Below are 24,768 nucleotides of genomic sequence, written 5' to 3'. Positions count from 1 at the left end.
ATCCCCCCCAGCACTTGTTGTTTTTTTATTTATTGATGATAGCCATTGACAGGTGCGAGGTGATGTTTTGGTTTTAACTTACATTTCTCTGATGATTAGTGACGTTAAGCACCTCTTGATAGTCTATTGACCACCTGAATGTCCTCTTTGGAGAAGTATCTGTTCAGGTTCTTTGCCCACTTTTTATTGGATTGCTTGTATTTTTGGTGTTGAGTTGTTTGAGATCTTTATAAACTTAGAATATTAACCCCTTATCAGATGTATCATTGGAAAATATGTTCTCTCATTTAGTGGCTTGTCTTTTCATTTTGTTGATGGTTTCTTTTGCTGAGCAAAAACTTTTTAGTTTTCTGTAGTACCATTTGTCTATTTTTCTTTTGTTTCCTTTGCCCTAGGGTTTTTATGACTTTAAGTCTTACATTTATGTCTTAGATCCATTTAGAGTTTTTATCTTGTGTATGGTATAAGGAAGTGATCTAGTTTAATTTTTTGTATGTATCTGTCCAATTTTTCCCAACACCATTTATTGAATAAACTATCTACCCCATTGTATGTTCTTGCTTCTTTTGTCAAATATTAGTTGACCATAAAGATGTGGATTTATTTCTGGCCTCTCTTTTCTGTTCCATTGGTCTATATGTCTGTTTTTATACTAGTACCAGGCAGTTTTGATATCAGGTAGCATGATTCCTCCAACTTTGTTCTTCTTTTGAGGCTATTCAGGATCTTTTGTGGTCTCATATAAATTTTTGTAATATTTGTTCTAACTCTATAACATAAACCATTCGTACTTTGATAGGAATTGCATTAAATCTATACATTGCTTTGGGTAGTAGAGACATTTTAATGTGTTAATGTTCCTATCCAGGCTTCCACTATTTTCTATCTTCCTCAATTTCTTTCTTTAGCATCATAATTTTTCTAGTACAGGTCTTTTACCTCCTTGGTTAAATTTATTCCTAGGTACCTTATTTTTTTGTTTGCAATTGTAAATGGCATTGTTTTCTTAGTTTATATTTATGATAAATCATTATTGATGTATAAAAGTGCCACTGATATCTAAATATTAATTTTGTATCCTGCTATTTTATCGAATTCATGTATCAGTTCTAGTAGTTTTTTAGTGGAGTCTTTAGGGTTTTCTATAGGCAGTATCATGTCATCTGCAGATAATGACAGTTTTACTTCTTCCTTTACAATTTGAATGCCTTTTATTTCTTCTTCTTGTCTGATTTCTGTGGCTAGGACTTCCAGTACTATGTTGAATAAGAGCAGTGAAAGTGGACATCCCTGTCTTGTTCCTGAGAAACGCTTTTCGTTTTTGCCTATTGAGTATGATGCTGGCAATTGGTTTGTCATATATGGCCTTTGTTATGTTGAGTTATGTTTCCTCATTTCCACTTTGCTGAGAGTTTTTATCATAAATGGGTGTTGGATTTTATCAAATGTGTTTTTCTGCATCTGTTGATATAATTATATGATTTTTACTTTTCATTTTGTTTATGTGATGTATCATGTTTGTTTATTTGCAAACATTGTACCAACCTTGCATCCTCTGGATAATAAATCCCACTTGATTATGGTGTATGATTTTTTTAACGTATTGCTATATCCAGTTAACATCTATGTTCGTCAGTGATATTGCCCTGAAATTTTCTCTCTGTAGTGCCTTTATCTGGCCTGGGAATTAAGATAATACTGACCTCATGAAATGAAGTTAGGAGTCTTCCCTCCTCTTGAACTTTTTGCAATAGTTTAAGAAGGATAGGTGTTAGTTCTGTTTCCTGGGAGTCTTTGAATTACTGCTTCAATTTCATTAGTTGTAAATGGTCTCTTTATATTTTGTGATTCTCCCTGATTTAGTTTTGGAAGACTACATGCTTTTAGGAATCTATCCATTACATTCAGGTTGTCTAATTTGCTGGCATATAGTTGTTTGTAATATTTTCTTACAATCCTTTTATGTCTTTGGTGTCAGTTGTTACTTCTCCTCTTTCATTTTTGATTTTATTTATTTGGGTCCTCTCTCTTTTTTTCTTTATGAGTCTGGCCAAAGGCTTTTCAATCTTATCTACCTTTTCAGAGTACCACCTCTTGATTTTATTGGATCTTTTTAATATATTTTTAGTCTCTATGTCATATATTTCTGCTCTAATCTTTATTATTAGCATGTTAAATATTGATGGGGAGAAGATGAAACAAAAATTCTGCAGGTTCTGAGTCTAAGATCAGTTCTATGCCAAGCATGATACAGAGGGAACAAGAGGAAAGTCTGAAGAGAAATTCCAGGAATAGAAAAGTGCCAATTAGGAAAGTAGGAAAGCTGCTCCTAACTGACTGCCATACTTCCTCTTGATACTTGCTTCTGTGTTATATACTTCATAATCCATGCATGTTAGTGTACTTGGGCTGCTACAATAAAACACCCCAGACTAGGTGGCTTACAGAACAGAAATTTATTTCTCACCGTTCTGAAGACTAGAGGTCCAAGATCAAAGTACTGGCAAGGTAGATTTCATTTTGAGGCCTGTTAGACAACTCTTACTCTAAAAGGTTGTCCCTAAACTGGCCATGGTTCCAAATCCATGATTTAGTAACCCTTTTCTCTAGTGCTTTTCATTGCACTGACCTCTTCAGAAAACATATTCACACTGCAGTGGAATTACACAGTATAATAATTGCAGATAATCATCCAAGAAACAGTTTGTTTTTTTCTCCTTTTTATAGAAACATAGAATGTTCAAATTCATGATGGAAAAAAGTGTACAATTCACTTTTTGAAATGTCTTAATGAAGAGATTGTGATTATTTCTTTATGGTTCTATTCTGTCACTTTGAGAAAAGTTTATGCTATATTACTACATTAATGTTCTCTACTAAAAAATTTTTAAAACACTTTTATACAAATAAGCTATGGGTTTTTTAAAACCATATATCAATATATGCCCTCTAAGTTAGATACTATTTGCATCATAAAAGAATTTTCATTATCAAATTACCTACAACTACAACTGCTCTTAGAATAATGAATTCCCTCCATATATTTAAATTATTATTTAATTCATAAAACATTCAGTGTTTATGCAAGTGGTCATAAGACTATTTGTTCATTCAAAAGTTTCCTTCTCATCTCTCTTCTAACATTGTGCTAAAGATACTTCTCACAACCTTTATCCATTTACACACAGCTCACACTTCAACATCTTAATTATTTTAAGGTTTAGTTGTCAGACTCAAATATATAAGAATATTCATAAAATGTGTATAATATACTAAACAAAATAAGTTTGACTCTATAACCCTTTTTCATAAATGCCTTTGAAAGCTCCGCATAAGAAAATGTTGTATTGCCTGCATAGTGACTACAAGCAGAGATGATCACTGCCAGTTTCTCACTAAAGAATGAAAGAATTTTTCCCCTTTACCCTATAACCCAAATATCACACTGAGCTTGAGGATGAAGCTGACATTTTAAAAGATCACCAAAAGTGTTCTCTTTCCAATTGCAATTATGCCCTCTATCTCAGTGGGAGCCATTGCTGGGGTCTTTTCAGCTCTCTAGCATCTTTCTGGCTTGCTTTCATTATCCTGATTATCTATTCATTTGCCGCCCAGCACTCATTTTATGAAAGATCATGTCTGCCATTTCCATAATGAGTGCTTGACTTTTACTGCCAGCATAAACACATAAAATATATAATAATTAAAGTTCACTAGTCACCAAAGTCTTGAGATCCGTCATGTTGCTAATTTGATTTTTCAGGCAATTGCTTCTATGTGAACAAGACTGATTTTGCCCCCGTAAGCAGTGCGAGACTTGTGGTGGAAGGAGATGACTCGAGCTGAGAGAGATCAATTTGATTGGACATCATTTATTTCAACTTTAAAGTTCATCCTCAGCCAAATAACATCTATAAAGTATGATGATTTTCAGAGCCAACAAAAAACCTTATCAGTATTTGAACATAAAAGTTGTTTTAGGCCCCGCTGGTGTGGCTCAGTGGATTGAGTGCTGGCCTGTGAACCAACAGTGCCAGTTCAATTCCCAGTTGGGGCACATGCCTCGGTTGTGGGCCAGGCTCCCTGTTGGGGGCACATGAGAGGCAACCACACACTGATTTTTCTCTCCCTCTCTTTCTCCCTCACTTCCCCCTCTCTCTAAAAATAAATAAATAAAATCTGTTTAAAAAATTTTTAAGTGCCAAAGATTAAATAATGTACAGTTTTCAAAATAGTTGTGTTGTTTAATAAATATTGTACCTTCGATGGGCTATTGCTTGAACTCTAAAGAAAAAATTCAGTGGAATAACTATGCAAGCCTGCACAACACAGATTAAAACTTTACAATGTTTACTCACATTGAGTAAGGACTTCCTTATTTTGAACACACTGCCGTGTGTGTGTGTGCCTATATATGTAGTAGATTACTCATGTAGTAGATTTTATTTACCATATTTCACTGTGTTGCTTTCTTTTTTTATCAACTTTAGCGGGGTGACATTGATTAACAAAATTATATGCTTTAAGTGTACAATTCTATAATAATATATCATCTGCATATTGCATTTTGTGTTAACCACCCAGAGTCAAACCTCCTTCTGTCACCATATATTTCACTCCCTTTACCAACTTCTCCTTCACCCCCCTTCTCCTCTGGAAATCACCATATTATTGTCTGCCTTCTTTTGATAAAACTGACAAGGTCCCCTAAGTGCCTAATGACAATGAATTCATCTGGTGTTTAAGAGCAAATAGATTAATGGACTCATGTGATACTAATGTGGCTCTCTGGGGACACCAGGATGTGTTATGTGAAGTGCAGTGTTTGTAAATGGGTGCAATGGAATGCGTGTATTCCAAGGTACTAGAGTAGTCAAATTCTCAGTTAATGATTTAAAACAAAATAAAGAGACAGCTTCCATTTATACTGGTCTTCTTTAGGGATAATAAAGTTCTTGGCATATTTTTTTTAAAAAGCACAAAAGCCAGAAGACCTGGATTTGAGAACTTGCTGGATCATTTACCAGCCTTCTGGATTTGGAAAATTTTGTTTGTCTCTTATACTCAATCTCCTCAGCTTTAAAATGTAAATCTAATCACATCAGCCTTCATTAAGTCTTTTACAAGAATAAGGAGTAAGGGGAGGTAACAATCAATCGTTCAACTAATCAATATAATTCCTCCCTTACAAAGTTATTATAAGAATCAAATGAAATGATATGCAATGTTTTTGATGAGTGCTTTATAAACTTTACAGTATTATACATGCATTTACTATTGTTATTCCTTTGGAAAACAGTCATGTGGATAAAGTTTATAGTTCATTCCCCACACACAGAAAAATGGATGCCTTAAGGAGGCATTACTTACTATATAAGGACATGGACACTGTTTTCTTAATAAGAAAACCAGACCTGACCAATTAAAGATTTCATCAAATTATCCTTTTCAAATTTGAATGTGAGATACCAGGTTTGAAACAATATAGGAAACTCCTCTTTTTATGCCTCTCTTTGACATGCAACATATTCAGTAGCTGAGCTTGTAATTAAATTCAGCCCTGTTGATTTGGCCCTGTAGCGGGGAACTATGCAGGTCACCTCACCTCACTGGGCAGGAGTTAAATGTAAACTCACCTACCATTTCCTGCCGGTATTAACATGCTGTCATTCTCATTACTTGTCTATAGTAATGTTTTTACCAACCCTAAAAATCTTCTAATTAGTTTACAGTACTTCTAGCCACACAAAATTAAAAACCATTTTCTATCTTTTGATTAAGAGAGATGCCACCTTTTCTGCCTCCGTTGATTGTCTTACCCATTCTTTGTGTATCATAATCACTTCCCTGGAATTTTGTTTAGTAGTATAGTATCTGTTTATATCCCTTTGCTTTCAAGATATAGCTTCCATTGCCTATTAAGGTAGTCACTCTTTCCAACCATGGGCAGTCCCAATTACAGGATTATATGTTCCGATGTATATTCCAGATAATCAGAAAACCAGGGAAATCCAAAATTCACATGAATGATTATGCTGTTAGTGTTAACATACAGTGTGTACATAAAATTCTTTCCTGAGATGGTCAATTACAAAATCAATACATGATGACTTTGTACTCATTTAAAGGTGCACCCATTAATAACAGGCATTACTACATATTAATTTTATGTATGCAGAGTCAAAAGCACTGGAATAAGAGTCAAAATCTCTAGTTTTTTTAATTAAATAAAATTGACATGTAACATCATATAAGTTTAATATGTACAGCATGTTACTTTGGCACATTTATATTGTAATATGATTGCCAATGTAGAAATATTTATCACATTAGTACAGTATTCTTCTTTATATTCATTATAACATATGTTAGATCTCCATGGTTTATTTACTACTTGTTATGAGTTTGTACCTTTAAATACCATCACTCTTATTCCCCATCCCCTGGTAACCACCATTTTATTCTTTGTTTTTTATAGGGTTAATTTTTTTAGTTCCACAAATAAGTGATATAATACAGTACTAGTCTTCTCTGTTGGACTTATTTCCCTTAGCCTAACATCCTCGAGTTTCATCCTTGTTGCAAATGGAAGGATATTCCTTTTTCTTGTGGTTGAATAATATTTCATTGTGTGTATATACCACATATCTCTTTTATCCATTCATCCATTGATGGGCATTTGGATTGTTTCTATATCTTGGCTATTGTGAATAATTATGCAATAAACATAGGATCACATGTATTTCATGGAAATCCTGTTTTCATTTCCTTTGAATATATACCCAGAAGTGCAATTGCTGAATCATACGGTAGGTCTTTTGTTGGGGGAGAGGGGACCACCTCCAAATTGTTTTCCTTAGTTGCTAGAACAATTAACATTCTCACCAACAATGAGTGAGGGTTTCCTTTTTACTGCATCTTCACCAACACCTATTGTCTCTTGTCTTCTTGATGATAACCATTCTAACAAGTGTAAGCTGATATCTCATTGTGGTTTTGGTTTGCATTTCCTTGATAATTAGTGATATTGAGCACCTTTACATGTACCTATTGGCCATTTTGATGTCCTCTTTGGAAAAATGTCTATTTAGTTCTTCTTCCCTTTATATATTTTAAATATTAGCCCTTGTCCAATGTATGGTTTGCAATAATTTTCCACCATTCTGTAGGTTGTCTTTTCATTTTGTTAACTGTTTCTATTTCTGGGCAAAAGCTTTTGTGTTCGATGTAGTCCCATTTATTAATTTTTGCTTTTGTTGTTTGTCCTTTTGGCATCATGTTAAAAAAAATTATTGCTAAGACCAATATTTATGGACCTCTTCCCTACATGTTTTTCTAGGAGTTTTGTAGGATCAGATCTTATGTTTATGTCTTTATCCATTTTGAGTTATTTTTTTAGTGGTGTGAGATAGAAGTCTAATCTTATTGTTCTGCATGTGTTTCTCCAGTTTTCCTTGCAACATTTGTTTAAGAGACGCCCTTTCCTCATTTAATTCTGGAATTTCTATTCTTAGTAGATAATAATATTGTTATTAAAGTCATTACCATGACTTTGTAGTATTAATATATCCAGAAGCATGATACCTTCAGCTTTGTTATTTCTTCTAAGGATTGCTTTGGTTATTTGTAGTCTTTTGTGGTTCCACTCACAAATTTTGCATTGTTTCTTCTATTTCTGTGAAGAATGCCAGGAATTGCATTGAATATGTAAACAGCTATGGGTAGGACGGCCATTTTAACAATATTAATTCTCCTGATTCATGAACTCAGGGTGTCTTTCCATTTGTCTGTCTTCTTCAATTTCTTTCAGCAAAGTCTTGCAGTTTTCATTGTATAGATCTTTCATTTCCTTGGCTAAATTTATTCCTAAGTATTTCATTGTTTTTAATGCTACTGTGAATGGGATAGCTTTCTTTATTTCTTTTTCAGATGCTTCATCATTAGTGTAAAGGAATGCATTTGAATTCTGTATGTTAATTTTGTATCATGCCACTCTACTAAAATAGTTGATTAATTAAAAAAACTTTTTGACTGACTGGGATTTTTTAGATATGAGATCATATCATCAACAAATATCACTTCTTCCTTTCTGACTTGGATGGCTTTTTTTTCCCCTCTGCCTTGCCTATATGCTCTAGCTAAGACATCCAGTACTAGAAGGTGATAGTGTGCATCCTGCCCTGTTCCTGATCTTAGAGGAAACACATTCAATTATTTTCCATTGACTGTAATGTTAGCTATGGGTTTGTTGTAGATGGGCTTTATTATATTGAGTTATGTTCCTTCTGTACCCAGTCTGTTAAGAATTTTTATCATGAAAGGATGTTATATTTTGTCAAGTGTTTTTTATGAATGTACTGAGATGACCATGTGATATTTATCTTTCATTTTATTGGTGTGGTGAATTACATTTATTTTTCATATGCTGAAGCATCCTTGCATCCTACAGATAAATTCCACTTGGTCATGGTATATAATCCTTTTAATGTGTTCTTGAATTTGATTTGCTAATGTTTTCTTTAGAATTTTTGCATCTATATTCATCAGAGATATTGGTCTATAGTTTTTTTGTGGCATCTTTATCTGGTTTTGGTATCAAAGTAAAGCTGGCTTCAAAAAATTTGTTTGAAAGTGTTTCCTCTTCCTTTATATTTTGGAAAAATTTGAGGAAGATTGCTGTTAATTCTCATTTAAATGTTTAGTACAGTTCTCCATTGAGAACTGGAGTTTTCTTTATCAGGAGTTTTTTGATCACTGCAAAATCTCTAGTTTTATATCTGATACTTCTTCTAAAGATGTGACATTTCCCAAGTCATTCAAGCCCTCTGAACTTCAATATGTCAGTGAAATGGAAAATTATTGACTTCACAGAGTTACTTAATGGGAGACAGGGGGTCCAAAATACGTCAGCAACTATAATCAGCAGACCTGTTTTCCTAACTACAAAGGCAGAGTTGAGTAGCTGTAACAGGGACCATGTGACCTACAAAGTCTAAAATAGTGAATATCTCACACTTAGCACAAAAACTTTGCTGGTCTCTGGTCTATAAGATGATTATTCGTGGACTTATTTGAAACACCATAATCATCTATATGACTTTTGTCAATCTTTAGTTGATCAGATTTAAGCAACTGGCATCAAGCTCACCTAACTGAAAGAATTAGTTAAAAATCCAATTTAAACAAAGGAAATAGCTTCTAATAGTCTCTCTTGTCTATTTGGTATTACTGAAGCATTAGATGTTATCAATAAATATTTGTTGTATTTTATACTATTGACCATTAAGAAATGTAGCCTAAGATTAAAAAAAAACAAACAAGGGGTGTTAATCTTGTTACAACCACTTTTTGGCCATAATAACTATACTTAGTGGTCTTAAGTAGCTATCCCTTGACTGTAAAATAGTATCTGTTTATAAGTTTGTGATCATTAAGTTAGGTTATCTGTATTGACTGACTTAACAATGAAAATGTATACAGGTTTAAATTAAGTTTTAAAAAAGTAAGAATGTCTAAGTCCTTAGTGCTAAAGTGTATTCCTTCAGATGTCCTCTCCCAAGATTTGATCCTACCCACAGCCCCTGGGTGGGCTGCATGCACAGTACGCATGCGCAAAGGTACCCTGAACTGGGAGGTGTGGTGCTGCCAGCAGAAGGCACTGCCAATGTGTGGCTGCTCTTCCCAGCTCCCAGAGAACCGCAGTGGGACTTGGGGGCGAGTGTAAGCGCCCTCTGGTCTTGTCTGGCAAAGATGGTGTGGGTGTCGCACATTGTAGTGGATGCCTGGGCTTTCCTTGCAAATGAAGCTCTGCAGGACATTGGGGAGAACATCTACACTCTCCAAGATGTGGTCAGCAAGATTCAGGACAAGGCTATGCACAGGTGACTCATGGTCCTGCCCTACATACAAGCTGTAGTTCAAGGAGCCCTTCCTGGAAAAGTTGTGGCTGGTGACTGAGTTTTCAAAGAAAACTAGAGACTACCCACTCCTCCCTGCCACAGATATCCAAGTACGGGCACTTACCTACCCATTTGAAACAGAGTTTGTTGGGGTGTCACTCTTAAAACAAGAACCAGCCCTAGCATGTGTGGCTCAGTGGATTGAGTGCCAGCCAGCAAAAAAAGGGTCGCTGGTTGATTCCCAGTCAGGGCACATGTCTGGGTTGTGGGCCAGGCCCCCACTTGGGGGCCCACGAGAGGCAACCACACATTGATGTTTCTCTCCCTCTCTTTCTCCCTCCCTTCCCTCTCTCTAAAAACAAATAAATAAAATCTTAAAAAGAAAAGAAAAAGAACCAGAAAAGGTTAAAGTGTGCTCATCCATTGAGCACCCAGAAACTCCTCTACACTATTCGGGTTCCCTCAGCCCTCAAAGCCTAAGCCCCCACAAGAAACAGAGGAACAGGAACACCAGACAGTGAACCTGAGGACCTAGAATTTAGTTCCCTCGTGTTCCGGCGAAACCCTTCGCCTAATGTTATTGATCGTGACCTATAGGAGATGCTGACTGACAGAGGTGAGGATGTTCCAGATAAGGAGGAGAAGGAAGAGAATGGATTTGAAGTAAGGAAAGATGAAGATAGTGATGATGATGAGGGGGTGGATAACCCCCGGTAACATCAAGCAAATGAAATAGGATCTAGACCAGGGTATCGTCCTGAAAGATGTGTGGGTCGTCTGTGTGACTACTGACTCTGCCATGCAGAATGGTCCGCTTCAGAAGGGCTGCACATGCTGGCGGTGAACAGCATACTAATTTGGGAGACCCGAAGCTCCATCTTCCATTGCCACGGCTGTTTCAGAGCAATGTTGACATGAGCCAAGTGTTCTATTCACATTGTGGTAACAAGACACTAAAGAAGTTGTCTGTGACTGTCAACAATGACGGAACCCTGCATATGCACTTTTCCCACAACCCTAAGGTGCTGAATCCACTTCCCACTCCCAAAGAGGGCAAATATGTGGTCACCCTCATGTGACTGAGGACCAGCACAAAGTCCCTCGGCTGCAACTCTCACACAAAGCCAAGCAGGAAACTGATGTGTTTGCCCCTGACTATGTGGCTGGGGTGTCTCCCTTGGTGGAGAACAACATTTCTAGCAGGTCAGCAATCCTGCAGGTCCAAGACAGCACTTTGTGAGCTGAGAAGAGACAGTGAAATCCCAATGCTTTCTGAAAGAAGTTTGTGAAGAAAAGGTAAAATTCCAACGTCCACCTTTGGCAAGGCTAATGGAGACTTGCCACCATTAGCAAACTAGATGACTACTGCTAATTGGGTGTCGCATTTCCCCAGCTGTGTCAGCTCCAGAGCTATCTGGATGGAGAGAATAGTCTTGCTTCTCCGTGATGTTTCATGACTCTTGTGGAGGGTTGGGTAGGTTTTGTGGTCATGCCTTAGCCTGTGAGAACCCAGAGAGCTGAGATTCCTGCTGTGTTGAGGGAAATTTGATAAAAACAACAAGAACAGTGCCCTAGAGCAAATCTTCAACCTTGAAAGAAGGGTACTTCCAAGTGATAATTTTTTTTCCAATAAATGTGGTTGCAAGCTTTAAAAAAAAAAATCAACCAATACCCAATTCACAGGAAGTTAATACAATTTGTCTTCACAAGTCTGATGTTCAAATAGTGTTATTGGATACTAAATCTGCATCTTTGATGAGTGTTTTTACTTCAATCCAATTTACCTATGTTTTCAAAGACCATACTGAAAGAAATGATGAGTGAATGCAAAGCCTATGGAGCTGATGTTTTTCTGAAAATTGCCTGCATGTTATTATTAATTTTCAGTAACCATGCAGAGGAAATTTTTGTAAGAAATCAGCAAATGAATTTAATAATATGGGTATTCTGGGCCAAAATAGATCCGCTCAAATATACTTTTTTTCAGTTAATCCCAAATTTATTTCTCATTGATAAGTGACATTAAACATTAATAAAGCAGTGAGACTCTATTATAAATATCTTTTTAATTTTGGTTACATAAAACTCATAAGTATGTAACAGGTCAGTGTTTTCAAGATAGTAAAATAATATATTTTCACCCTCATCAATCCCTAATTCCAAATTGCTTCAATACTTCCAAATTGAAGAAATGCATGGGGGTCTCAAACCACAAAGTTTCTATCATTATATAGTTAAATTTCCCTTTCACACTGACACCAAGAAGTTTGAAGATGTGGGGTGTCAGAAGGATATCTGGGGGAGAAAAGGAAAGTCACAGCACATGTGGACAGAGGTTCCCAACAGAGCGCAGGTTGTGGGAGATTGCTAAGTAGAGGGGCATTAGACTGAAATACCCATGAAGGGTAAAGGGCCTGATGTTTCCCTCCCTGTTAACAACTCTGAGAGGAGCTCCCTGGTCACACCAGGGTCTGTATCAACAGAGAAGACCAGTGGTTGAGAAGCCAGACCTGCGTGGTTAGAGAAAAGCAAATGTTCAGTCTTTCTTCCTAGGCCTCTCTTGCCCCCATGTAATGTGAATGCCTCCTTAGAGCACACAGACCCTCTACTTTAAGTGATATCCTATAGTGTCCAAAGGGCTATAGAATATTTAGGAACCACATGGAGAAAGTAGCAGAAGGCAAGAATGGTATACAGCACCTCAGAGAGACAAAGGAGGCCAGGTCAGCAGGGAGAGGCACACAGACCCTAAAGGAGGTGAGAAAGACATTTGCCAACTCTAGCCGACTTAAAGCCTCTGCTGACTTCAGCAGTCCAGGTCCTTTGCACCTTGAAGGAGAACTGCCAGAGCAAATCCAAAGATGAGCAAGAGGCCGGGGCTCTCCCCAAATCCCGCTGTAAGGGATATAATGTCATCCTCCATAAATCCTGATGCCATCTTTGAAAAGAGGAAAGGGAACAGGGATGAATCAGAAGGATTGAGTAAATCAAGTAAATTGAACTAAAGCTGGAGACATGTTAAATTATTAGGTCAGATTAAATTTTAAATCATGTTGAGCTAATTTTAGCTTTGTTCTCACTACTCACTGGGCCCAGTCCTCCTGAGGAAGATCAATTAAGTTATAAGAGAAAAGCTGTATTTTCTTTGCACACCCAAATTGTAGTATGAATAAATTTGGAAACGTGCTACAAATATATTGTTTGGCTTAGAAGAACATAGTGATGACAGTTTTCCTCAGAGTCTCACAAATTTCTAAAACTAAAAGAGATTGCTCTTCTTTAAATATGTACTACAGGGAAATTTGCTGAAAGACAGACCAGAGTTCTGTCCCCGGCTCAACTATATACTCTGTGTTAGTCACTAAACAAGTCATTTAATCTCTGTAAGATTCCCAACAGATGTGTCTTAGACAACGTGCTAGAATATTGATAAAATATTGATCTATTCAGCCCTCAAGATAGCCAGGGCAGGGCCTGCAATGGCTGGAGCTCTTGGCCTTTTATTTCTGGCTTCCTCTGTGTGTTGAATATGATAAATTGGGAAATTAGTGTTCTACATGATTCAGTTTTTTCATCCATTGAGTGGATAGAGGGGAAGGAGACAAACTAAGTATCTTTGGTCTTCTGTATTCTAGTCATTCATGCCTCTATGAATGTGAGTAAGAAATTTCAATTACAAAATAGTCACAGGAGTTCCTATATACATGTCCTGAAAAAAGGATCTCTGCATTTATTTTTTAAAATCTCTGACTACCCTAAAATTCTTTTTTAGCAGAAACAACTAAAAAAAAAGTCAGGAGTCTTTTTTCTTAGATAACCAGTATCTTTTTCTACAGCTCAGCTCAGGAATTTATCTGAGGGTAAGAAAATTAGAAAGGAACCTACAGACTGTTACAATATTCAAAGGCAAAATCAAAATTACCTATGTGGGATTAGAAATTTGCATGCATCTTTCAGGCAACCATTTTGTTAAAAGCAAACTAATTTGAAAATCAATTTTCAGAGTAGTGATCAAGGGACAGTAAGTGGTCAATAATTAGTGCAATTCTCACGCACAAATGAGGCTATTCTCTTCAAAGTAAATAAAAAGCTTTTTACAATGAATGCTGCAAACCTGTTGAGTATTTTTATTTAAATATGAAAGAAAGATCTTTTGCTTCTCTACTCACTTCCCATGAAATTTGCACATTTATATCAATAAAGAATTTAATGCACTTTGGATTGATGTAATAACCATTCTCAAGTTGAAGGTAGGTTTTATGGACTTCTAAGATTTGTCTGTTCAATGGGATTACAAATGTTTTAATACTTTTGGACAAAAGAAGGAAATGCAATGCTATTATCAGTGAATAAATCTCTGATTGATTCCTCTGGAAATATAACTGTCTATTAAGAAATGTGTAGCAGAACAGACCCAAAGAAAGAATGGTTGTCACATGTGCTGACAGTAATTCTAGCTTTTGAGTTTTGGTGGCCTACGAAGTGCCAAATAATGAACAAGATGCTTTTTTGCATGAACTCATTAATTCTTACCATAATAACTCTGAAAAATAAGTATTACTATCACCATTCTAAGGTAAAAATGACAGGAATTTTTCTGACTACACTCCAAGAAGAGATTTTACACATCCAATTGTTCATCACAGTCTAACATCCAACATTGTTTCTAATAGTGTGTTTACAACACCAAGAAATTTATGCCTTTCAAACTCACAGTTTCACTTTCTGAGCAGTAACACTTTGCTCTCTATGAGCAAAGATTGCCATCTTGTGGAAATTGCACAAATAACAAAAATAATCATTCTATGGAACTGAAAATATTCCTTGCATTCATTAAGAATTTTGCAACTAGATTATTGCGTTGTTACACACGCACATCAATGTTGCATATAATTAAAAGGCAAAACATTCCTTTAGGTATGATTTTAAGTCTCATTTAAAGAGGCCAGTGTTTTTGAACATTTGAAAAGAGAAAATACTTCCTCATTTATGATAAGGTCTCATCCCATTAGTCTTTAAGGCAGTGCAGTACATTGTGCTAAACTGTTGTTATCCAAGCCTTAAATGGGTTTTTGTTATATAATTAAAGTAGAGGTATAGTGAAATCTTTTGATGGAATTTCTGGAAGCACTAGATTTTTTAGCAAGAATCAGTGGCAGAACTCTGGGCTTAGAGGACACTTTCCTTCCCTTCCTATATACTTCTATTCCACACCAGCCAGTATCCCCAGAAGTTGTTGTGGGTAGTCATGGCTTAACTGAGGAATCCTATGGCCCACTTGTTCTGTGTACCCCAAAGATGGAGTCTCTCTGTAATGCCTCAGCCACCTGTGCTTCAGTGACCATGAAATGAATCATATAAAGAGATCTCTGTGGTGTGATGATACTTAAAGGCATGTAGAGATGCCTCTTTCGCTTCATGAATTCTGGCCACTCAGCTCACTGAATCCAAAATTTCTAGGATTAAACAAATTCTTTAGATAAGGGCCCTGTACTATTAGAATCAAAATGTGTGATATAGAGTATGTATCCTTCCAATGACTTTTTAAAATCAAAGTATTTCCAGGTGTAAAAACAATAAAGACACATTGTAATAACAGACACTACTGAAGAGATAGAATAAGTGACCATCGGTCCCTGAATGAATATGTGAATGAATGAGAGAATAAATTAACATGAATGGAAAGCATGAAAAAGAAATGATTTCACAGTGTTTCCAGGCCATTCTGGCTGAATATGCAGTTGTGGTTTAACATAAACTTTTTACCCAAGGAAGTGCCTGGCATGAAATCACTCTTTAAATACTTATTGAATGGATAGGTGAATAGGTGAGAATAGAAAAAATTAGAAAATAGCATCAATGATATGAAACAGGTAGAATCTGAGAGCAAGTCCATTTACCAAAAACTATTGAATATATTCATTCACTATATACATGCCTGATCCATGTTAGGCAGTATTGAATATGGTAAGCACACAGGCATTGACCAAGTAACCACAAATAATCACAAATAATAAGTGCTATGAAGGAAAACTCTTCTATTTCCACAGATACTAATATAGTATGATGAGTAGAGGAGGGCAGGGGAACTTGGGAGCTCATTTTGTGCCCAGATAGATTCTCAGTAAGCAAATGCTGCTGTATTTTCCTTTTCTTTTTATAATACATGTTCCTATAAACTCAAATTTAAGAAGAATTTCTTCAGATGTCTTCAGATGTGAGTAAATTTTTCCTTCAAGACATTCAATGGTATCTGGATTACCTAGTGTCTTTAGGTAGACAAATACCTGAAGAGTTTGCTAATGGCATTTGAATGGTATTCATGGGTAAGCCAAGCAAGCAACTTTCATACTGTGATTACCTGTGTGATACCTAACACAGTGCTGCAAATTGCCACATGCAGTTGTTGCTCTGTATCAAGGCACTATTTCTCAGTGTATTCCTCAAATCTCTAGCTCTATGGCTTATGATTTAGGGGGAGAAAAATGAGAAAAGGGGAATGAAAGTCAGACAAGTTTAGGTAATATTGTATTAAACAAAATCATATGAGTTTTTTTATCTGCAAATTTTCTTAGAGCCTTTAACAGGCTGACTTCTATGTAAAATTCCAAGAGGGTTTTTTTTTTAAGTTAATAACCATAGGACTCTTTTCTTGCAGTAGCTCACTAAATTCTAGTGCTTCATGGAATACACTTTAAGAAATTCCGTGTTTTCTAAATACAAATGACTATGGGATAGAGGCTGGAATAAAGGTGATCCATTAATATTATGAATTCATTGATATTCATAATGATTTTAGTGAATTCATCAAATTAACTGCTGTTTTAAAACAAGACTCTGAAGCCACGGAAATTTAAATCAATTTCCTAAGAAAGAAGTCCAGGTTGGGGGGACAGTGTGGTGAGGGGGAGCTGAAGGGAAGGGGAGGGAACGGGGAGGGCTCCTGGGGTATCAGCAGGGGGCGCTGTGGGCGAGGCTGTGGGAATATCCAAAGGTAGATGACAGCTATAGGACCAACTCTCCCTAGGGCTTTCTTATTTTTGTTTAATTAAGGTTGAATGTTGATCCTACCCCCAACATTATCTTTTAGCTTGTTCTTACAGATCCGTGGATAACATGAAACAGGTAAAAAGGTAATATGCAACTGAAAGTGAATTATTTACTTCCTCCAGATAGGCTGAGTTTTTCTCTCTAAAGTTTTTAAGCAGTTTCCCCAAATAATCCAAGACCCGGGGCAAGGGTATTAATCTGTGTCCACATGTCCTAAATCTTAAGTATGTGAAAGTTATAAATCAAGCTAAACACTGTTAGATCAAATATGTTTTATCCTCTTATCTTGACAAATATACCTTTACTGACCACTAGGAACCCAGGTTTGAGCTCCTAATTGGTGACTAGCTAGGAGTTCTGCACTGACGCCTGTCACAGGGGTCAGCCTCTGGTCCCTTCTCTCCCACATCCAGCTGCGTCCTGCATGGGGAAGGGTCTCCCACACAAAAGTATGTGCACCTGCATTCGCACAGCCAAGCTCTGTCCACACTCTCCAAACACCACCCTCACACCTGTGTGCCCCCAGGGCTGCAAGATCTGCTCTCAGGTGATAACATGGGAATGGGCCTTCGTGAATCCTGGACGAGCTCTCTGAGCTATTAGGGCAATAAATTCTCGGAAACCCCAAGGATGGTGCTCACACTGGACAGGCACATGGCTTTGACCCTGACTGTTCTCACCCTGTGAGACAGGGCACAGCCAGGGGAGAGCCAGAGTTAGGCAGGTCTCAAATAGCACCACACGGGTATTGGAACTGAGAATAAAACCCCTGTGAAAATCACACTAAAAAAAGCTGCAGTCTTTGTAGCTACCCCCAGCCTCTGGGGGAAAGAAAAGAAGAAAAAGGATATTTCTTATTTGAATTTAACTACTTCTGAAAGCCTCTGGTCAACTTTTCTTTGTTCTCCAAGGTAAGATTATTTCCCCTTTGGCGCTGAAAGGGAAACTGGATCAGTTGTGTGAAAAACCAAAAATGATATATTTTATCAACTTCAAACTTGTCCCAAGGCTTTCTCCCACACTGTGTTAAATAATAGAAGTCTTTTTAATTGAATTTCTTTGTGTGCAGCATATGCTGGCCGACATTATGCCAGCATCTCGCTCTAAGCAGTGAAACGTTCTTCATAAAAGCATTAAGATCCGGAGCGTTGTTCTGCATGTGGGGAAGGAACACAGAGCTGCAGCAGCTTGAATCCACATAAAAACAGTGCCTCTGAAATGTAATTGGAAAAACACATCGCTACAAACTGGGGGTGGGGGATATTTAGGATTATAAAACGAAACCAAAAAAAAGAAGATGATGGGAGGGCGGAGGGAAAGCACTGTGGCACAACTGTGGCTATTGCACTGAAGCCGTATGTTGTCAGTCTCCCAGCAGTCCGTCTGCAGGCTAGTCTAGATGTCCGTTTCACCTTGAAGGCTACCTCCCTTAGAGCTGGGATGATAAATGGATGTGCGGTGGACTGAGGCAATAACCGGAGCGTGTGATTGTGTTCTTTACCTCAAGGATCCTGGAGCTTCAGCAGAATGGTGACATGGACATCCTGAAGCACAAATGGTGGCCAAAGAATGGCCAGTGTGACCTGTACTCTTCAGTGGACACAAAGCAGAAAGGAGGTGCCCTGGACATAAAGAGCTTTGCAGGGGTTTTCTGTATCCTGGCCGCTGGAGTTGTCCTCTCCTGCTTTATAGCCATGCTGGAGACGTGGTGGAACAAGAGGAAAGGCTCCAGGGTCCCATCAAAAGAGGTACTTGACTGGGAGTTGGGGCACGAAACTGAGCCGGAAAGCGGGTTTGCAGGGAGGAGAATTGCAAGGAAGGGGAGAAAGCGTTCGGGGAGGTCCTTGTGTCTTCTTTCCCTGAAAAGTAAAAATAACAAAAATAAAAAGTGAAATCTAAAAATTGGTAAGACCAATACCAATTTCCATTTTAGGACATCCCTGATGAATGGAGACTATATATGTTTGAAAGACTGACAATTTCTTATGTGCCATAATGGGCTTTGAAATTCTAACAAATCTCAGGATAGAATTTAAGCCAATGACTTTTTAAAGGCTGTTATTGCCTTGACCAGTTCACAAAGATGCTTATCCTTTTTATTGCCTTTAGTCCTTAAACTTACCGTGTAGAATACTTGTGTCTCTAAGATTCAGCCTAAGAAACCCAATTACATAGTGAAATAACTGGAGTTTTCAGTCTGCCGCCAGTGACTGCTTTTCTCCATCTGAATGTAGACCTAAGAGAAGTGATAATATTTTTAGCTCTGATGACCCTAAGCTTAACAAATCCACATTGTGGAATTATCTGAAATTCAATATTTCTCCAGTACTCCTCAGTTAGCTCAACTCCAAGGCCATATTAAAATTTTTCCAGAGACCTGAGAGGATACCAACAATGTTACACATCATATTTCTTTTAAAACAACATGTGTCTTGTTTCCATAAAAAATCATAACTATCTTATTTCTACTGGACAAAAAGTGTGAAAAGTTTTTAAATAATAAAATCATAGTCACTAAAGCTTCTCAAATTGAAATGGAAACAACCTAAGTTTCCTGAGTGATTTGATTGTCTTTATAGTTTCAAAGGACAGTTTTAAACTTTCTATAACTAGACTGTGGCTAACCGACACCTAGAGCGAGCCCTGAAAGGATTCGCTTTAATATACAAATAAAAATGACTTCTGATGTGCATACAAATTTTTGCATATTAATATATTATCGCAAACAAGTTGTTTTTTAGTCTGATTCCTTTCTACCACCTTATATGCAATATTGATCAACATAGCACCATTTATAAGGAAAAGCCTGGTTCAGCAAGGATAAATCTTAACTATCTACTTGTCAGAATGATCATACATTCTAAATTAGTGGAGTATAAACCAAAAATTAATCAGGTTTTCTCGTAGTATTTTCTTTTTGGTCAGCTTCTGGTATATCTCTACTGACAGTGATTCAATGCAAAAGACCACTTTAATGCAACATTATAGCCGAGACTTCATATTCTCAAAAATCTGGAAATGAAGGACTCCCCAAGCTCCTTATATTTTGAATTACTATATATGATATTAAATTTTTGCATTATTATATCTGTTGATGGATGAATACATTACAGTTGCTGTGGGAGCCATAAAATTATCTTTCAACCCTCTAAAGTCTCAGTGATAACATTGCATTAATGGATATTTTTATTGGATTTTGAAATGAGAAAGGAGAAGGAAAACAGTGATGCACTCAAAATATTTTTCACTTAGGAGCACTATAATAGCACAATAAAAAAATACACACTCCATTCTAACTCATGACAGCTAATCCAGATCTTATGAACAAATATTTTCTTTTATGATTAATAGATGTTTTTAAATCCTCACAAGCCTGATTTCTTGAACTTGGCTATAAATAAGACTGATAGAAAGGACAATTTTATTTCTTGCCTACTTTATTTTTCAAATACTGGGCTTCAATGCTTACTCTTAGAGAAAATTCTAAGGGATTTATGAATTGGTTTCAACTCCAGGAATCTAAGGTTTTACTTTCTTTTACTTTATTAAGCACCTTTTTACTGAGACTCCATTAGCATAGCTCAAAGCATCTTTGATTTAGAGGCCATGTAGCACATGCCTACCCCTTAACTAAAACTGCCATTCACATATGAGAACTTGGAAGGGGTCTCTTAAAAGTCCCGCTGACTTCACAATATTGCCTCATTCAGGTACTAGGTAGCTTGCTTGAGTGTATGAAGTCCCTCAATTAGAAATTGATTCTCTTGTGTCGAATGTTGTTGCTCTCTCCAAACAAGCTTACCTATCTCTAGCCTAAGGAGAAATAACACTGTAATAGTTGCTAACACTCTAGTGTGAACTAACGTATCAGCATATTGTATCATTTGTCTCTAAGAATATAAAGCTATAGTTCAGGGTGAGTAGTGGAAAGAAACAACTATCTAACTTGGAACAAGTCACCCTGAAAAAGGAGGAAGCACGTGTAAAGAAGAGGTGGGGGTGGGGGTGAGTTGCCAAAACCATGCTTTTTATTTGTACAGTTTTGCCCGGGTGTGTCCCTGCTCTTAGAGAAGGCAGTCACCCACCTACTGCTCCCATATGTTGTAGCTGCATGTGGCGTATGCTCATTTAGAACTTTTACTTCAAGAAAAAATATTTATTATAGGTAGCCTTACCTCAGAATCTCATTGGTACCCCCAGAACCTAGGACAGTGCCTGGCTCATATTAGGTGCTCAATAAATACTTGTTAAATGAATAAACCCCAAAGTTCAGTTCCTTACATATCATGTTTGCTGAACTACTTTTCTTTTAACCGTGGAAGCTAGTACTGATGAGAACCTTATCTTCTTTTTCTTCATCTCCAGGATGACAAGGAAATTGACCTGGAGCACCTCCATAGACGTGTAAATAGCTTGTGCACAGATGACGACAGCCCCCATAAACAGTTTTCCACCTCGTCAATTGACTTGACCCCTCTGGACATTGACACTTTGCCAACACGGCAAGCACTGGAGCAAATCAGTGATTTCAGGAACACTCATATTACCACAACCACCTTTATCCCAGAGCAGATCCAGACTCTTAGCCGCACACTATCAGCTAAAGCTGCCTCTGGTTTCGCTTTTGGCAACGTGCCTGAGCACCGAACTGGCCCTTTTAGGCACAGGGCACCTAACGGGGGCTTTTTCAGGAGTCCTATAAAAACAATGTCATCTATTCCTTATCAACCAACTCCTACCCTGGGGCTCAATCTGGGTAATGATCCAGACCGAGGCACCTCCATATGAGCATCAAACAAAATCTTTTCACTGTTTCTTTAGTAGGACTCCCTTTGCAAGGAGCAACTGCAATGTTGTGGGACTAACATGGATGTAACATTTTAAAAAATCAGGATTATTAGTAACAATTCTAGTTCTTTCTCCCCACCTTCTCCCTCCTCCCTCCTCTATTTCTCTCTTGTTCCCTCTCTTCTGATACATTTCCTTCCACTTTTATTCATTACTCAACTTGTTCCCCCAGAATATAGTACACTAGGATCCTATTAGTCCGCTTTTCATATACTGTACTTCAAGTATAGGAAATGTGCACTGAGTATACTAAAAGTATATGGAGGATTAATTTTACATAAAGGCCTCATGCGTAACATTTCTCTGTTTTTAAAGATATAATTGCAATAACTTCAGTCCTTTTACATTCTTCTGCTGCATCCATACAAGGCTCCACTGCTGTTGAGTGTCCTTTAACTGTGGACCAAAGGCAACCCCTGCAGTGTTTATAAAATAATTTAAAGATCATTCAGGCCACATGATATGAGAATGCAATCTTGTAAGATTACAAAAAAGCCATTAATATGCCAGTCAAGACTACAGTTAAAACTACTCTTGCACTGCAACAGTGCATATGACCTTTATGTGATTGTACAGTATTAAAAGTTTTTTCTCATGTACAGTAAACTTTATCATATGGCAGAAGCCTCTATTGTGTTAAATAAATTAGTATCTCATATATACATATATATGCACCTATATAATGTGTATATATATTGAAAGGTGGCCATTGCTATTGCAATTCATTTAATAAAGCTTTAGTTTAAAAAAAATATTGTATACAGGAACTATGTATAGTGCAGGGGGTCTTTTCAGTTAGAAAAGGCAGGTTGCTTTAATGTTATTCTGATTCACATTGTTTGCCAACAGAGAATATTTTATACTTTTGTTATTAAAACATCCAGGGCAACTTAATATTTGTTCCTAGATGTAACTCATTTGAATAGGTTTTGCATTTGTTATTCAGCAGTGTATAAAGCTAACCTTGATCATTTTACTTTTAATTAATTATCTAAATGAAAAAAAAGCTATTAGCTGAACCGCATCCACAACAGCACATAGAGCTCTATAAGAGTTTAAATGTAGATCATTGAAGGTTAATAAAGTCTCTTCCAAAGCAGTAAGCAAATTAACACAACTGTAGTTGGGGAGAGGTGGGAGCCCTTAAAAAATATTGATGTGGCCTTAATTACTGTCATACATAATCCTAAAAAAGAAAATGAAATAACCATACTGGGCTCTCAACTTAACCCCTTTTTTTATTCAGTTCCATTTGGAGGAGTTGCATATTTTTTACATTAGTGCCAAGTGTATAGAAGGATGACAGCAAAAACAGTGCCTCTTTGTGCACAACCCTTTTAAAGTAGCATTCTTACCTGTTAGAGATGTAGAATGAACTTTGTTTGTAATCCTTAAATTAAAATGTGGTAAGTAGGAAGCAAGAACTTATCTTGTGTTCTTAGCAGCCATACACTTATTTTAATCTAATTCATTCTGTGGCTAGGATTGATGTAGGAATCAATCTATGTGATTTGCTTTAGAAGAAATTAAAAGGTATATTCTTAAGGTATATTATATTTTGATGCTAATTCTGTTCTGGGGAGCATCTTGTACTGTCACTGTTTTTGTACTAAATCTTCAAATATTGTCTACTGTGTAAGGCAGAAAAATTTCTTATCATGCAAAAACCATTTTGTTTCCAGGGTAACAAGTATCTAAGTGCATGCACAACTTGTTTTCCCTTGTAACATTCATGATATCATCAATGACTCTGATTTTAAAACAACAACAAAAAAATCTTTACAAAGAACTATATAGGGACATACCAGATGTTTCAGTGATTTTAGCAATCAAACTGTTACCATGTACAATATTTAAAATAGGCCTATTTTGATGTATTGCCTATTATACAAATACACAAAACACTTTTTGGAGGCCTCAGTTATGAGTGGCAGAGCTTTCTGTGTATAATTTGTCTAAATAATTTGTCTAATAAAAATGTTTTCTAAACTTGTTCTCATACCATTGAAGTCTTAACTATAAAATTTGAAAATACTACGCCCTCACGCATTGAACTGAATTTTTCTAAAAGTTAATCTTGAGTTAATTAAAGTATAAAACACAGTAAGTTTTACTAGCAGAACTTTGCCAAAATGAGTGGCTCTCTAAAAATAATACTAAATAATGTCCAAAACCAATGAAAGACTACTTTTCTGCTATTTGAGACTCTTTGAACAAAGAATATATTTGTTTTTCTTTATGGATGTCTCTATGAGCACTTTTTTGGGAGAGATTTATCCTGTGTCATGTAAACAATGCAAACATTATAATAGCAGAATGAGGGTTTGTTGCATTTAAAAGAGAAAATTAAAGGTAATTATTAACCTTAGAATTTATGTATTAATAATTGCTTTGCTGTTAGAGAAATATTCATCATGCTGAATCTATTAATTTGAAAATTAATTGTCCCCAAGTTATTTCTAATACATTAGTGCATTGAACAATATTTAATTCATGTAGCATTTAACTTACTCAATGGATTTATATCTGAAAATATACTCAATTTAGATTAAAATCTCTGCTGTTCTAAAATTCCATTAAAAAGTGAAGTTTTTAAATGTGATGAGGAGGAACTATAGAGATCTACACCATCTCCCTCATTTTACAAATAAGGGAACATAAGGTGTCAAGAAGCTGGGACTTGCCCACAAATTTGACAATATGAGACTTAAAATTGGGTCTTTGTTTTTATTTTTATTTTTTTAATCTGCCATGTCACATTCAGTCACATTCCCAGGTCCTCATGGATTGTAAATATAGGGCTCAGGTACAATGCCTCCACCTACTCCTCTCGCCCAGCCTAGGCTGTGAATCTCTAGGAAACTTCCTCCCTGCCTGGGACCAAACCGAACATCCATGCTCCACAGCATCTGAGCATCTGATTCAACTGCTCCTTTCACAGATGGAAAAGTGAATGCCTCTGGCCACTTCC

At 36.7% G+C, this 24,768-nt stretch overlaps 1 protein-coding gene and 1 pseudogene across 1 annotated transcript in view; both read left to right on the top strand.

Annotated features, from left to right (window-relative positions):
- The window catches only part of GRID2 (glutamate ionotropic receptor delta type subunit 2), a 1,366,516-nt gene extending 1,342,285 nt beyond the window's left edge, over positions 1-24,231 (top strand). Inside the window, exons 15-16 of the mRNA XM_054591733.1 lie at positions 18,457-18,697; positions 21,315-24,231. Of these exons, the coding sequence (XP_054447708.1) occupies positions 18,457-18,697; positions 21,315-21,737 (664 nt within the window). The 3' untranslated portion in view covers positions 21,738-24,231. The remainder of the gene's footprint in view (positions 1-18,456; positions 18,698-21,314) is intronic.
- Positions 9,751-11,199, top strand: LOC129085353 (RNA-binding protein NOB1-like; annotated as a pseudogene).
- Positions 24,232-24,768: the final 537 nt, after the last annotated feature.

This window comes from Pteronotus mesoamericanus, unplaced genomic scaffold (assembly GCF_021234165.1).
Source record: "Pteronotus mesoamericanus isolate MK-2021 breed Mesoamerican mustached bat unplaced genomic scaffold, CSHL_Meso_final scaffold_232, whole genome shotgun sequence".
Classification (NCBI taxonomy): domain Eukaryota; kingdom Metazoa; phylum Chordata; class Mammalia; order Chiroptera; family Mormoopidae; genus Pteronotus; species Pteronotus mesoamericanus.
The sequence above is the reverse complement of the archived record's forward strand: the minus strand, read 5'-3'. Positions and strand labels throughout refer to the sequence as shown.